Genomic DNA, 14054 nt, shown 5'->3' with positions numbered 1-14054 from the left:
CTAAACACTATTATTATATATTCGCTTTTGTCTGGCACTCTGTAAGTACTATGAATCTTAAGACTAATTACTTTGTTAATGTCTCCACATCAGATTGGGGTCCATCCAGGATGCCAAACCCAAGTTTGGGGCAAACTGAGGGCTCTGATTTCTTATGACATCTAGGGTACTATATAGCTTTTGATTTCCTTGTTATTTCTGACATCTACAGGACACTTTATGAGCTCAGATATATATTTTTTTTTTGCTAATATTTTTTTAATCTTTTACATAGAAAGAAGGATCAGTGTTCAGTGTTTTTCTTTTTGCCCTCTTTATCTAGATCTGCCTAATTCCTATTTATAAATTAGGTTTTAATTTAAACACCACTTATATAGATAGTAAAGCTCTTTCTGACATCTAGACTACTCATCCCTATAAAAATAAACAAAAAACTCAAACAAACAAACAGCTATGAATTCTGATTTAGCAATGAGGAAAAAAATCCATTCATAGGTACATGAACTACTTGTTAGTAAAAGAATACTTTGTACTTCTATGTCATTAAGAGATATCTTTCAAATAAGTTTTAAAGTAACTATCAAAATGTATATTTGGATTATTCTATTAATTATAATTATGAATAGTATTTCTAACTAAGAAAATTTTGAGGTGTAAGAGTCATAGTCAGAAGACACTTGGATGCATTTTAAAGAGTCATGTAACAGGGTTATTTTAAATTACAGTATTAAAAATATATTAGAAATTATATCCTTTGTAATTGTTTAAGCTTATGATGTCACAGTTGAATTTGGAAGAGTGATGATGTTCTAAAGGGCTACAAAAAAAAGTATGAGGACTATAAACAGTCAAGTAAAAAATGAACAGGAGAAAGGGTGGATGGTATGTTGAGTTCAGTTCAGTTCAGTCGCTCAGTCGTGTCCGACTCTTTGAGACCCCATGAATCACAGCACGCCAGGCCTCCCTGTCCATCACCAACTCCCGGAGTTCACTCAGACTCGTGTCCATTGAGTCAGTAATGCCATCCAGCCATCTCATCCTCTGTCATCCCCTTCTCCTCCTGTCCCCAATCCCTCCCAGCATCAGAGTCTTTTCCAGTGAGTCAACTCTTCGCATGAGGTGGCCAAAGTACTGGGAGTTTCAGCTTTAGCATCATCCCTTCCAAAGAAATCCCACGGCTGATCTCCTTCAGAATGGACTGGTTGGATCTCCTTGCAGTCCAAGGGACTCTCAAGAGTCTTCTCCAACACCACAGTTCAAAAGCATCAATTCTTCGGCGCTCAGCCTTCTTCACAGTCCAACTCTCACATCCATACATGACCACAGGAAAGACCACAGCCTTGACCAGATGGACCTTAGTCGGCAAAGTAATGTCTCTGCTTTTGAATATGCTATCTAGGTTGGTCATAACTTTTCTTCCAAAGAGTAAGCGTCTTTTAATTTTATGGCTACAATCACCATCTGCAGTGATTTTGGAGCCCCCAAAAATAAAGTCTGACACTGTTTCCACTGTTTCCCCGTCTATTTCCCATGAAGTGATGGGACCGGATGGTATGTTACTATTTATTTAATGAAAGAAATGAGGATACATACACATATTCATATATTTATCTGCTATCATTAAAAAACAATAATGGAAGCCTAAACAATAAAGGCCACTGTGATAATTACTTCATATGAGGATGGAAGGTAGATGTGATTAGGATGAAAGTTAAACTTATCTGAATATATTCTGTAAAAGAGCTGAGATCTTTCAATATACTTTCATTATAGATTTGACTTTACATAATTTTAAGATAAAATTTTAATAAAAATCAGTAAAAAGAAAAAATAAAATAAAAATAAAATGCATACAGTTAGTAGTATAACAACAAAGAGAATAAATATGTCAAATGACTTTAAACACAGTAATTTGAATTCAAAGTCTTAGACCAAAATGAAAAACAACCCTAACCTGATTTCAGTAATATATGTTACTAATGATGATGTTGGTATTATTATTCTGTGATGACTAATATTTATGAAATGTGGAATAAATCAAGCAGTTATTTCATACTTTAATTCACCAGTGTCTTTGAGAACTAAGGTTATCAACATGGGACAAAGAAAAAGTTAAAAATCTTGCAGTGGTGAATTTGAAGTATTAGTATAAACTCATGATGTATTTTCTATTAAAAACTTAAAAACAGAAAACCCTTATATTTCTTCTTTCAGCCCACTGAAAAGGCCTAGAAATAATGACCAATCTGACAAAAATAAGCATCCCTAAGCATCCAGACTGTGAATTTGAAATACCATTTCCCATTCAAAGGAACAAAGATCATTAGGCCAGAATGTACAAAAGGAGACTGAAACACCTTGTTTCAGTGAAACTGAAACTTCCCACATAGCAGGAAGACCATTAAAGGTCAAAATCAAAACAGAGACAACACAACTAGGTTTATACTGGTTAAAGATGAGACAATCTGAAATTTGCTAAGAATAGCAACAATTCGTAAAACATTAAATATACAGATTAATGATACTGAAATTTAAAAAACTCCTTGAAAACAAAACCAGAATCAATAACAAAGGAAGGTTAGATAAATGAGACTGGCCACAGGTTGGTTGATAACTGTTAGATCTGAATGGTGATTACATGGTGTACCACTCTGTCTACTATCACATATATTTTAGATTTCCCACTATTAAATAACAGAGTGTGAGGATATAAAATAATTTTGATTTAGAAAAATTATAAGTGAGATATAATTACTTATCCTACCTAAGCAGGATACACTAAAGCAATTCTGCATAGAATGGTAAGAGCAGTATTCATCCTTAAGAGGTTAGTTTTAAAGCATTATTTTAAAATAGCATTTAAATGTTATCAGATAAATCTCACAATATAAGACAATTAACCACTTTAAACATATAATTTGAGAGATTACTTTGCAAATGAACAACTTACCTCTCAAAAGGTGCTCGGACTCTCTTAATTACATGATAAACAAGTATGTCTTTTGCCAACATATATTTATCACTTATTGATGTTATAATTCTTAGACATCCAATAAGCTCTAGGTACTTATAATAGTCATGTACTAAAGAGTTTAAGTCAGCCACAGTTGCTGCAGTATTTACCTGTAATGAAGAAAATACACCCAGTATACTCATTTACTTGTGAAAGAAATTTACATATTTCATATTTCAAATGACACATTACTTCATACTCACACTTCATACATAAGTACACCTGAGTGAAGTGAAAGTACACCAATAATTATTTTCCTTGAATAAATGTCTGATAATCCACTTTAACACTGTATATATCTGCCTCAAGAAAGCTAGTTTATAATTCCACATTAAAAATATATTTATTTATAATTGGTTGATGATTGGTTTACAATATTGGTTTGATTTCTGTCATGCATCAACATGAATTAACCATGGGTGTATATATGTCCCCTCCCTCTTGAATCTTCATTCCACCTCCAGCCCATCCCCACCCCTCTAGGTTATTATAGAGCCCCAGTTTGAGTTCCCTGAGTCGAAATTCCACTTTAATATAGGAAGCTATTTATATAAAAGGTAGTAATTGACATAGAACAGTTACACAGACTAGAGAGGCAAGAAAGATGATCTGCAGAGATTTCATGAACGAGAAAGTATAGTTTGAATATACTTTTATAAATTTTAAATATTTCATTTGAATAAAAATGAACAGACTCAAAAGAATATTTGAGGCAACAGTATACATAAATATTTGACCATTTATGAGCCAGACACTTTCATGTAGTTAGCTCTCGAACAAAGTTACAGAGAAAGACAAAAATAGTAGGCAGTCAATCCCATCTGAATGCAAAATCTCCTTGGTATTTCTTTTTCCAAAAAAAACTTTTCTCCCAGGTATTCCCTCATTTATTTCGGATCTCAACTGTGATCTCAGAAGCTTTTCCCGACTACCCTTTGCAAACTATCTTCACACTCTAATGGGCTTCCCTTGAGGCGCAGCTGGGAAAGAATCCGCCTGCAATGTGGGTTGGGTTCGATCCCTGGGTTGGGAAGATCTCCTGGAGAAGGGAAAGGCTATGCACTCCAATATTAAGGCCTGGAGAATTCCAAGGACTGTACAGTCCATAGGGTCACAAACAGTCAGACATGACTGAGCAAACTTCCACACTCTACTAGTTGGGTATGTTTTAATCTCATCCTCCTAACCCACCACCCTGAGTTTTAGCTGGACATATGGCAAAACTTTCCTTACAGGTAGATGTGGCCTTATGTGACTAAGAGCTGTCCAATAGAACATGAGTGAATATGTATTAAATTTCCCTGAACTCTATTTTCACTTTCTCCCTTTAGAGCATATTTCAGCTATGAAGACAATATCCTAAATGATTATACAATGAGAGCTGTTCAGGCGCTCAGTCGTGTCGGACTCTGTGACTCCATGTCACAGCCAGACTTCCCTGTCCTTCACCATCTCCCGAAGCTTGCTCAAACTCATGTCCATTGGGTCGGTGATGCCATCCAACTATCTCATTCTTGTCATCCCCTTCTCCTCCTGCCTTCAATCTTTCCCAGCATAGGGGTCTTTTCTAATGAGTTAGCTCTTCGCATCAGGTAGTCAAAGTACTGGAGTTTCAGCTTCAGCATCAGTCCTTCCAATGAATACCCAGGACTGATCTCCTTTAGGACGGACTGGTTGGATCTCCTTGCAGTCCAAGGGACTCTCAAGAGTCTTCTCCAACACCACAGTTCAAAAGCATCAATTCTTCGGCACTCAGCCTTCTTTAAGGTCCAACTCTCACGTCTGTACATGACTATTGGAAAATCCATGGCTTTGACTAGACGGACTTTTGTTGGCAAAGTAACGTCCCTGCTCTTTAATATGCTGTCTAGCATATGCTGGTCATAGCTTTTCTTCCAAAGAGCAAACATCTTTTAATTTCATGGCTGCAATCACCATCTGCAGTGATTTTGGAGCCCAAGAAAAATAAAGGCTCACTGTATCCATCATTTCCCCATCAATTTGCCATGAAATGATGGGGCAGGATGCCATGATTTTTGTTTTTTCAATGCTGAGTTTTAAGCCAGCTTTTTCACTCTCCTCTTTCACCTTCAACAGGCTCTTTGGTTGTTCTTTACTTTCTGCCACAAGGGTGGTGTCATCTGCGTATCTGAGGTTATTGATATTTCCCCTGGCAATCGTGATTCCAGCTTGTGCTTCATCCAGCCAGCATATGACATGATGTACTCTGCACAAAAGTTAAATAAGCAGGGTAACAATATACAGCCTTGACATACTCCTTTCCCAGTTTGGAACCAGGCTGTTGTTCCATGTGTGGTGTTAACTGTTACTTCTTGACCTGCATACAGATTTCTCAGGAGGCAAGTAAGGTGGTCTGGTATTCCCACTGCTTTAAGAATTTTCCAGTTTGTTGTGATCCAAATAGTCAAAAGCTTTAGCGTAGTCAATGAATCAGAAATAGATATTTTTCTGGAATTCTCTTGCTTTGTCAATGATCCAACAGATACTGGCAGCTGGATCTCTCGATCCTCTGCCTTTTCCAAATCCAGCTTGAACATCTGGAAGTTCCTGGTTCATGACCTGTTGAAGCCTAGCTTGGGAATTTTGAGCATTACTTTGCTAGCATGTGAAATGAGTGCAATTGTTCAGAGTTTGAACATTCTTTGGCATTGCCTTTCTCTAGGATTGGAATGAAAACTGATCTTTCCCAGTCCTGTGGCCACTGTTGAGTTTTCCCTATTTGCTGGCATACTGAATGCAGCACTTTCAAAGCATCATCTTTTAGAATTTGAAATAGCTCAAGTGGAATTCCATCACCTCCACTAGCTTTGCTCATAGTGATCTTTCCTAAGGTCCACTTGACTTTGCACTCCAGGATGTCTGGCTCTAGGTGAGTGACCACATCATCATGGTTATCTGGGTCATTAAGATCTTTTTTGTATAGTTTTGTGTACTCTTGTCACCTCTTCTGTTTTGTTAGGTCTATACCGTTTCTGTCCTTTATTGTGCCCAATACAATGAGAGGAAGGAATTCAATTCTCTGGGTGACCTGGTGTATCACAATTGTACCTTTAAAACAGGAGGCATTTCTGTACTGGCCAGACACCATTTTATGCTTTGTGGGCCATATGGTGCTTGTCCCAAACTATTCAACCCCACCACTGTAGTGTAAAATCAGTCACAGGCACATCATAATGGGTTTGGCTGTGTTCCTATAAAACTTTGAAAAGGCAGCAGGCAACACTTGGCCTACAGCTATAATTTACCAACCCCTACTTAAAATCTAGATTTTAGAAAAAAATTAAATATCTGCCTTTTTTTGAGCTTTTGTCTTTTGGGTCTCTTTGTTACAAAAGCTTAGCCTAATCTTAACTTATTATACCCCAAGCATTATCTTGGAAGAGATATCCTTCTTCTTATTCTGTTCTATATATTATGATATATTTTACTACATGACAGTATATAACATATATGATTATCTTGTCTTTCTTCTCATAGGTAAATTCTAAGGAGGCAGGGGTTTTGTTTAGTTCACTACTTTATCCTCAGTGTTAAAACAAGTACGGGATACACAGCATTTGTTGACTGAAATCAGTGAAGAAACTGGCAAAGAACCAGAGTAAATAAAGCCATGAGGAGAACTAGATGCCTTAAGGGCCCTAATGAAGAGTTTAAACTCCATTCAGTAGGCAATGAGAATCCATTAGGATTCTTAAAGAAGAAAGCAATGTGGTCAAACCTATACTTGTAAAAGAATCATCCGGCGTAAGAAGATTAGAATAATATCTTAACTGTTTAAACACAGATATAAATTTCATATATTAAGCATACTAGAAATAAGAAGGAAAGGCCACTCTTAAGAGACAGATGCCTTGACACAAACTGATGAACAGAGTATGGAAGAGTGATAACAACCCTGTCTCCAGAATAACTTGGAAATAAAAAATCTCTTGAAAAGAACATGAAAATCAGGCAAAAAACCCCAAATTCTGGGAAAAAGTTCTGTCTTAAACATGTTGGCTCAATTTGGTAAGAAGACCCAGATCCTACCTGGATCTAAACATTGGGGGCCAAAAAATACAGGCCTGGAAATCATCAGAAGGTTAGGAACGAGAAGATGCTTTCTTCTCACTATACAGAAGGAGGACTGTTAAGACAACACTACCTAAAATTACCTAAGTTTCAGGGGTAGCAAGAAGTATTTAAAAGGACAATAGTAGTTAAAAGTACCAGGGAACAGAATATTAAAGAAAACAGCAGAAAGGATTTCAAATACAATGGTGATTGCAGAAATCAGAGGAGATAAGGAATTAGGAAAGAAAGGCCTTCATATGTGGAGATTTAGATCCCTGCCTATTTTAGTAGGTGACAGGTTAAGGGAAGAAAAGTTCAATGGATTTCATTGTCTCAGTTTCTAAACCAATAACACATGGGCAAAGATACTTATCTCACAGGGTATTACGGTAAGTAAACTGATTTTGTACAGGTAACACGTGTGGTACAGGGCTTAATAAATGGCAACACTTTTTAGGAAGGAACATAGAGTCTCTCCAACTATTTTCACAGAGAAGAAAGTCAGCCTGGTCTTTCACTCCACCTATCACTCATATCTCCCTGCTGTAGGAAGAAAATATAAATTTTCTGCTGGTAACCATCCTCTCTTTAGATCCACATGCCTACAAGGAGCCCTTTCACCTGCTCTTTAGCATGCAATAAGGAACCTGACTTATGTCATCTCTGGCAGAGCAGATAAATCCATCTAGTTCTGAGAAGTGTAACAAGCCATTCTGACCACAGATCTAAGCCACATTATCCAACTGGTTTTATCAACATTAAGCATGGAACTTTGATCTCTAGCTGTTTGTTCTTTACATCTATCTGTTAAGTGATTGTTAACTTTGCTGGTAAACAAAAATATCTACACCCCTTAGTTCAGTTCAGTTCAGTCGCTCAGTTGTGTCCGACTCTTTGCGACCCCATGAATCGCAGCACACCAGGCCTCCCTGTCCATCACCAACTCCCGGAGTTCACTCAGACTTGCGTCCATCGAGTCAGTGATGCCATCCAGCCATCTCATCCTCTGTCGTGCCCTTCTTCTGCCCCCAATCCCTCCCAGCATCAAAGTCTTTTCCAATGAGCCAACTCTTCGCATGAGGTGGCCAAAGTATTGGAGTTTCAGCTTCAGCATCATTCCTTCCAAAGAAATCCCAGGGTTGATCTCCTTCAGAATGGACTGGTTGGATCTCCTTGCAGTCCAAGGACACTCAAGAGTCTTCTCCAACTCCACAGTTCAAAAGCATGAATTCTTCGGTGCTCAGCTTTCTTCATAGTCCAACTCTCACATCCATACATGACCACGAGAAAAACCATAGCCTTGACCAGACAGACCTTAGTCGGCAAAGTAATGTCTCTGCTTTTGAATATGCTATCTAGGTTGGTCATAACTTATCTTCCAAGGATTAAGCGTCTTTTAATTTCATGGCTACAATCACCATCTGCAGTGATTTTGGAGCCCAAAAAAATAAAGTCTGACACTGTTTCCACTGTTTCCCTATCTATTTCCCATGGAGTGATGGGACTGGATGCCATGATCTTCATTTTCTAAATGCTGAGCTTTAAGCCAACTTTTTCACTCTCCTCTTTCACTTTCATCAAGAGGCTTTTTTAGTTCCTCTTCACTTTCTGCCATAAGGGTGGTGTCATCTGCATATCTGAGGTTATTGATATTTCTCCTGGCAATCTTGATTCCAGCTTTCTTCCAGTCCAGCATTTCTCATGATGTACTCTGCATATAAGTTAAATAAGCAGGATGACAATATACAGCCTTGACGTACTCCTTTTCCTATTTGGAACCAGTCTGTTGTTCCATGTCCAGCTCGAACTGTTGCTTCCTGGCCTGCATACAGATTTCTCAAGAGGCAGGTCAGGTGGTCTGGTATTCCCATCTCTTTCAGAATTGTCCACAGTTTATTGTGATCCACACAGTCAAAGGCTTTGGCATAGTCAATAAAGCAGAAATCGATGTTTTTCTGGAACTCTCTTGCTTTTTCGATGATCCAACAGATGTTGGCAATTTGATCTCTGGTTCCTCTGCCTTTTCTAAAACCAGCTTGAACATCAGGAAGTTCATGGTTCACGTACTACCCCACAAAGAATATTTATTATTCTATTGCAGATCCATCATTTATATTCAAATATATCTAGAACATGGGCTTCCCTGGTGGCTCAGACAGTAAAGAATTTGCCTATAATGCAGGAGACCTGGGTTCGATCCCTGGGTCAGGAAGATCGCATGGAGAAGGGAATGGCTATTCACTCCAATATTCTTGCCTGGAGAGTTCCATGGACAGAGGAGCCTAATGATCTGTAGTCCATGGGTCACAAAGAGTCAGACATGATGAAGCAACTAACATATAACTAGAACACAGTCTACATCTGAACAAACAGGTACATTTCTTACCCTGATCATAATCTGCACCACATCAAAGTCTGAAACATCGTCTAAAATTGGTTGGGTATTTTCTGGTCCATAAGCAAGGCAGTTAAATAAGGTCTGAGAAAAGAAACCAGGTGAAGGACCACCATGAACCAAAGAAATGGCAACCATTTTGCCAGCTTCATAGTAAAGGTTCTCCTTCAGAGCTGTAAATACAGATAAAAGATATCAAATACACTTCTTTTATTAATAAATGATAACCATCATAAGTAATAAACACATAATAAATCAGAAATTTAAAAAATCCAAGCATTAGACAAAAAATAACCTAATTCAGACACTATAATAATGTATACTATATAGATTTCAACTAAAATATACAATTTTCAATTCTATAAAATTTTTTTCTGAATACAAAGTAACACCCTGTTGTAGAAAAAAGATGTAAATACAGAAAATCTTTTTATAAAATCACTTATAATCCTACCACTCTGTAATAACCAGTGCATACACTGCGGTATATTTGTGTCTCATGTATATATAAATATATACATAAATAATTTGACTTCTGTTTTCTTCCACTTTACTGTATTGCAAATTTTTAAAATATTATTAGAAATTATTCAGATCTATAGTTAACGAATGCATTAAAAATGATTTACTGATGTGCTACAACATAAACCATGCACTTATTACTTGTTACCCCAGTTGAGGACATTTTCAACTACATGAGACACAATGTTATAGTCAACATGTGTTACACATTCTTATTTATATATCTTTTGATTATTAGGATAGATTCCTACATATGATATTAGTGATTCAAAGGATATGAACAATTTTAAAATTGCTGATATACAAAATAGTACAAATTTACTCTCAACAGTATTCAGTTTAGTTCAGTTCAGTTGCTCAGTCGTGTCCGACTCAACAGTAATGCTACCTTAATTGACAGGTATCATCATAGCTCTCAATATTTTTCAATGTCTCATTTAAAATGTTTTAGCTACTTTCATAAGTCAAAAAGATATCAAGTAAATTTTCCTTTATTTTTTTCTAAAAAGTGTTCAAAGTAATTTATTAATAAGTAACAGCAACAATACCTGAAATGGTAATAAAATTCCCTTAACAATAATCTTATGTACTACACATTAATAGTCACATATTAGAGATGAAGCAACTGAGATACAAGAGGCTAAGCAATTAATCTAAGAATATGAAGCTACTGAAGTAGAAGTGTACAAACTGAATTCAGATTTTGTGACTTCAATTCCATGTACTCTCTCCACTGTAACAAAACTGTTGACCTTTTTTTTTTTTTAAATAAAGGGAGTATAGAATTAAATTGTGTGTACTGTTCACAGTACTAATGATCCTTGGTAGTTTCTCAATTATTTCAGGCAACGGTGAGGAAATTCTAAACAAAATATAGAAGGAAGTCAACTGAATGAAATGTCTTCTCGCTCTCTCTCCAATTCCTATTACAGCAAAAGTGGTTATAAAAGTTCCTAAAAAGAGAATGCTAGAATTAACCAGTGTTTCAAGATGCCTGTTTTAATTACATTATTTCTCCACCAGAAGATAGAAAAGTATCATATACATAACTCTGAAAAAGAAAATTCTTGAAAGCAAAAGTATGTTAAAAATCTGTTATACATTGACCCCAAAATTATGTTATACAAATTCTAGGTTGTGAAGAAACATGCAAACTGCAAATTTAAAATATATAAACAAAAAGAGCTCAAAAAATTATTCATTGCATTTGGTCATTCTATTCAAATCAATTTAAATATAAAGTACATTTTTAAGAAATTACACTTAATTGTGGAATCACTGGAAGATACTGCTATAGGATATTCTTAAATAAAAAATATTCACTATAAAAATTATTTTTAGAAATATCACTTTTCCCCTTCTCTGTGATTTATCATTAATTTATTAACAAAGTGATTATACATTTTGACTACAGGTACTGAGTATCAATTCTAACCTTACACATGCCATATTCAGTATATACAATAATAAAGAAAAATAATTACCTTGAGAATTTAAAGACAAGTTCTTTGACAAGGACCCTTCAAACAATGGTGAGTGCTCAAGTTGCTGCATTAAGAGACTTAGGAATTCTTGCTTTGATCCAGGCTGCTCTCTTCCAAAATGGTCATTTTCATTAACATACACTATTTCAATTGCATATGAAGGATTAAAGTTTTGATTTCTGAATCCATCTAAGGCACTATTCCAGATATTGGCTTTGTTGATAAATACTTTTTTAGGCTTTTTCTTAACTTGGAATCCTAACTCTATAATTAGAGTCGAGATATCTCTTCTAAATTTGCTGCCTTGCCTATAAAACATGAATTTAGATATAGAGGTAAGTACTCTAAAGTACTTAACATGACATAGTAGTTATACAGTCAATAAAAAAATAATAGAGAAAAGATTAAAAGGAAGTTCTTCCCCAGTTCAGTTCAGTCGCTCAGTCGTGTCTGACTCTTTGTGACCCATGAATCGCAGCATGCCAGGCCTCCCTGTCCATCACCAACTCCCAGAGTCCACCCAAACCCATGTCCATTGAGTCAGTGATGCCATCCAACTATCTCATCCTCTGTTGTCCCCTTCTCCTTCTGCCCTCAATCTTCCCAGCATTAGGGTCTTTTCAAACTCCCACCCAAAAGCAGGCAATGGTTGCCATGGGAAGCAAACACCAATAACCTTAGTTCTAAATTCTTGATTCCTTCTGCCCAATCTTTTACCAAATTAAAAGCATCTAATGTTATAAATGATTTATAAGAATGGTGACAGATGATTATACCAAATTTGATCAATCCAGCAGATTCAGGTATAAGAGCCAAGAGTTCAGACTCTTACTTCCTGGCCATATTTGCTTAACTGCACCTTACTTCATGTTCACTAGCTTCTTTAAAAGTAGAGCACACTAATCTCTGCTTATTACATAATAGACCTATAATTTTAAGAGATTACATATTTTAATTAGCATTTATAAACCCTAAATAGTAAACCCTCTAAATAACAAGTATAGCATCTGGAAACTAGTTAGGAATGCAAATTCTTGGGTCCCACAGCAGATAAACAGAATTGGAACCTCTGAGCATGAGGCTGAGCAATGGGTCTTAACAAGACTTGCAGACAATTATATAGACTAACTCAATTGTTCCCTGCCTCAGTTTCTCCATCTGTAATTAGAATTAATGAATTCAAAATAATCCTGTTAGAGGCAATGTCCATGGATCATCTTTCTACATCAAGTTGGGGACTACAGTTTGAAAAGCACTCTTTCAAACTACATTAAGATCAGCTAATACTCTAAATGTATATAGAGCCATACCCTGTTAAAATTTTCTCAAAATAAAGTTTTATATTTTTTTTTCCCAATTCCAAATACATACCTCAGCACATCTTTACGCTGGTCTCCAGGTGACTGTCTGGGTAATTTAGGTGAAGACTCCTCCAATAAACAATCATTTATTCCCACATTAGTGTTGGGTAATGCATGTTTTTTGGCTTTCTCGAATTCGCCTACAGATTTAAAACCCAGTGTTAGCTTAACAGACGGCTTCCTAGGTGGTGCTAGTGGTAAAGAACACACCTGCCAGTGCAGGTAGACGTAAGAGACGCAGGTTCGACCCTGGAGGAGGGCATGGCAACCCACACCAGTATTCTTGGCCTGGAGAATCCCATGGACAGAGGAGCCCGGCAGGAGCCTGTAGTTCATAGGGTTGCACAGAGTTGGACGCAACTGAAGCGACACAGTACACATGCACACAGTGTAACAGAAATACAGGTGGAAATTTTTTAATATTCATTTAAATGAAAACATCTTCGTTCAAAATTACAGAATATTACCTGCGCTGTAGAGAATACTTCTACATTCCAAACATTCCCAATTTTGTTCCCATGACTGTAGTGAGGAACAGGCTAAATGTGTTCCGCTAGAACCACAACACTGACAGCGCTTTATTTCCCATTTGCTGAGGACATAAAGAGAAGCAGATATTTACATTCAGTATTAACTTAAGCATCAGCACCACCACATGCCTCACTGCCCATCTCACACACACAACCAAAGAAAGGAAAATTATCTGATTTGATACTGTATTACTTTTTCCTAGTGCTTTTTTCCCTATTTATTACATTTGTGATCTCCCTCTTTGAATAGTCTCTTTTAAAAACTATTTATTTTTATTTATTTATTATTGGCTGCATTGGGTTTTCATTGCTGTGCACAGGTTTTCTCTAGTTGTGGAGAGCGGGGGCTGCTCTTCAGTTGTGGTGCATGGGCTAATCATTGAGGTGGCTTCTCTTGTTGCAGAGCATGGGCTCTAGGGCTCACGGGCTTCAGTAGTTGTTACACATGAGCTTAGGAGTTGTGGCACACAGGCTTAGCTGTCCCTACGGCATGTGGGATCTTCCTGGACCAGGGACAGAACCAGTGTCCCCTGCATTGCAAAGCGGATTCTGAACTATTGGACCACCAAGGAGGTCCAATATTCTCTTTCTAAAAATAGGGAATCTAAATAACACTGTGAACGTGCACATACACCCAAGAATATAAACACTGGAAAGAATATGACTGAGAAGGAA

At 36.8% G+C, this 14054-nt stretch overlaps 1 protein-coding gene and 1 long non-coding RNA gene across 2 annotated transcripts in view; one reads left to right on the top strand and one right to left on the bottom strand.

Annotated features, from left to right (window-relative positions):
* Nucleotides 1-14054, bottom strand: part of G2E3 (G2/M-phase specific E3 ubiquitin protein ligase) — a 71425-nt gene that overhangs the window by 6619 nt on the left and 50752 nt on the right. The window contains exons 9-13 of the mRNA XM_052659392.1: nucleotides 13317-13441; nucleotides 12860-12989; nucleotides 11489-11796; nucleotides 9474-9655; nucleotides 2951-3123 (exon numbers count right to left, since the gene is read on the bottom strand). Coding sequence (XP_052515352.1) covers nucleotides 2951-3123; nucleotides 9474-9655; nucleotides 11489-11796; nucleotides 12860-12989; nucleotides 13317-13441 — 918 coding nt within the window. The remainder of the gene's footprint in view (nucleotides 1-2950; nucleotides 3124-9473; nucleotides 9656-11488; nucleotides 11797-12859; nucleotides 12990-13316; nucleotides 13442-14054) is intronic.
* LOC128066372 (uncharacterized) overlaps nucleotides 1-14054 on the top strand; it is a 45517-nt gene that overhangs the window by 13320 nt on the left and 18143 nt on the right. The gene's annotated exons all lie outside the window — the stretch shown is intronic.

Source organism: Budorcas taxicolor, chromosome 21 (genome assembly GCF_023091745.1).
Source record: "Budorcas taxicolor isolate Tak-1 chromosome 21, Takin1.1, whole genome shotgun sequence".
NCBI classification, from domain to species: domain Eukaryota; kingdom Metazoa; phylum Chordata; class Mammalia; order Artiodactyla; family Bovidae; genus Budorcas; species Budorcas taxicolor.
This window is presented reverse-complemented; position numbering and strand designations above follow the sequence as displayed.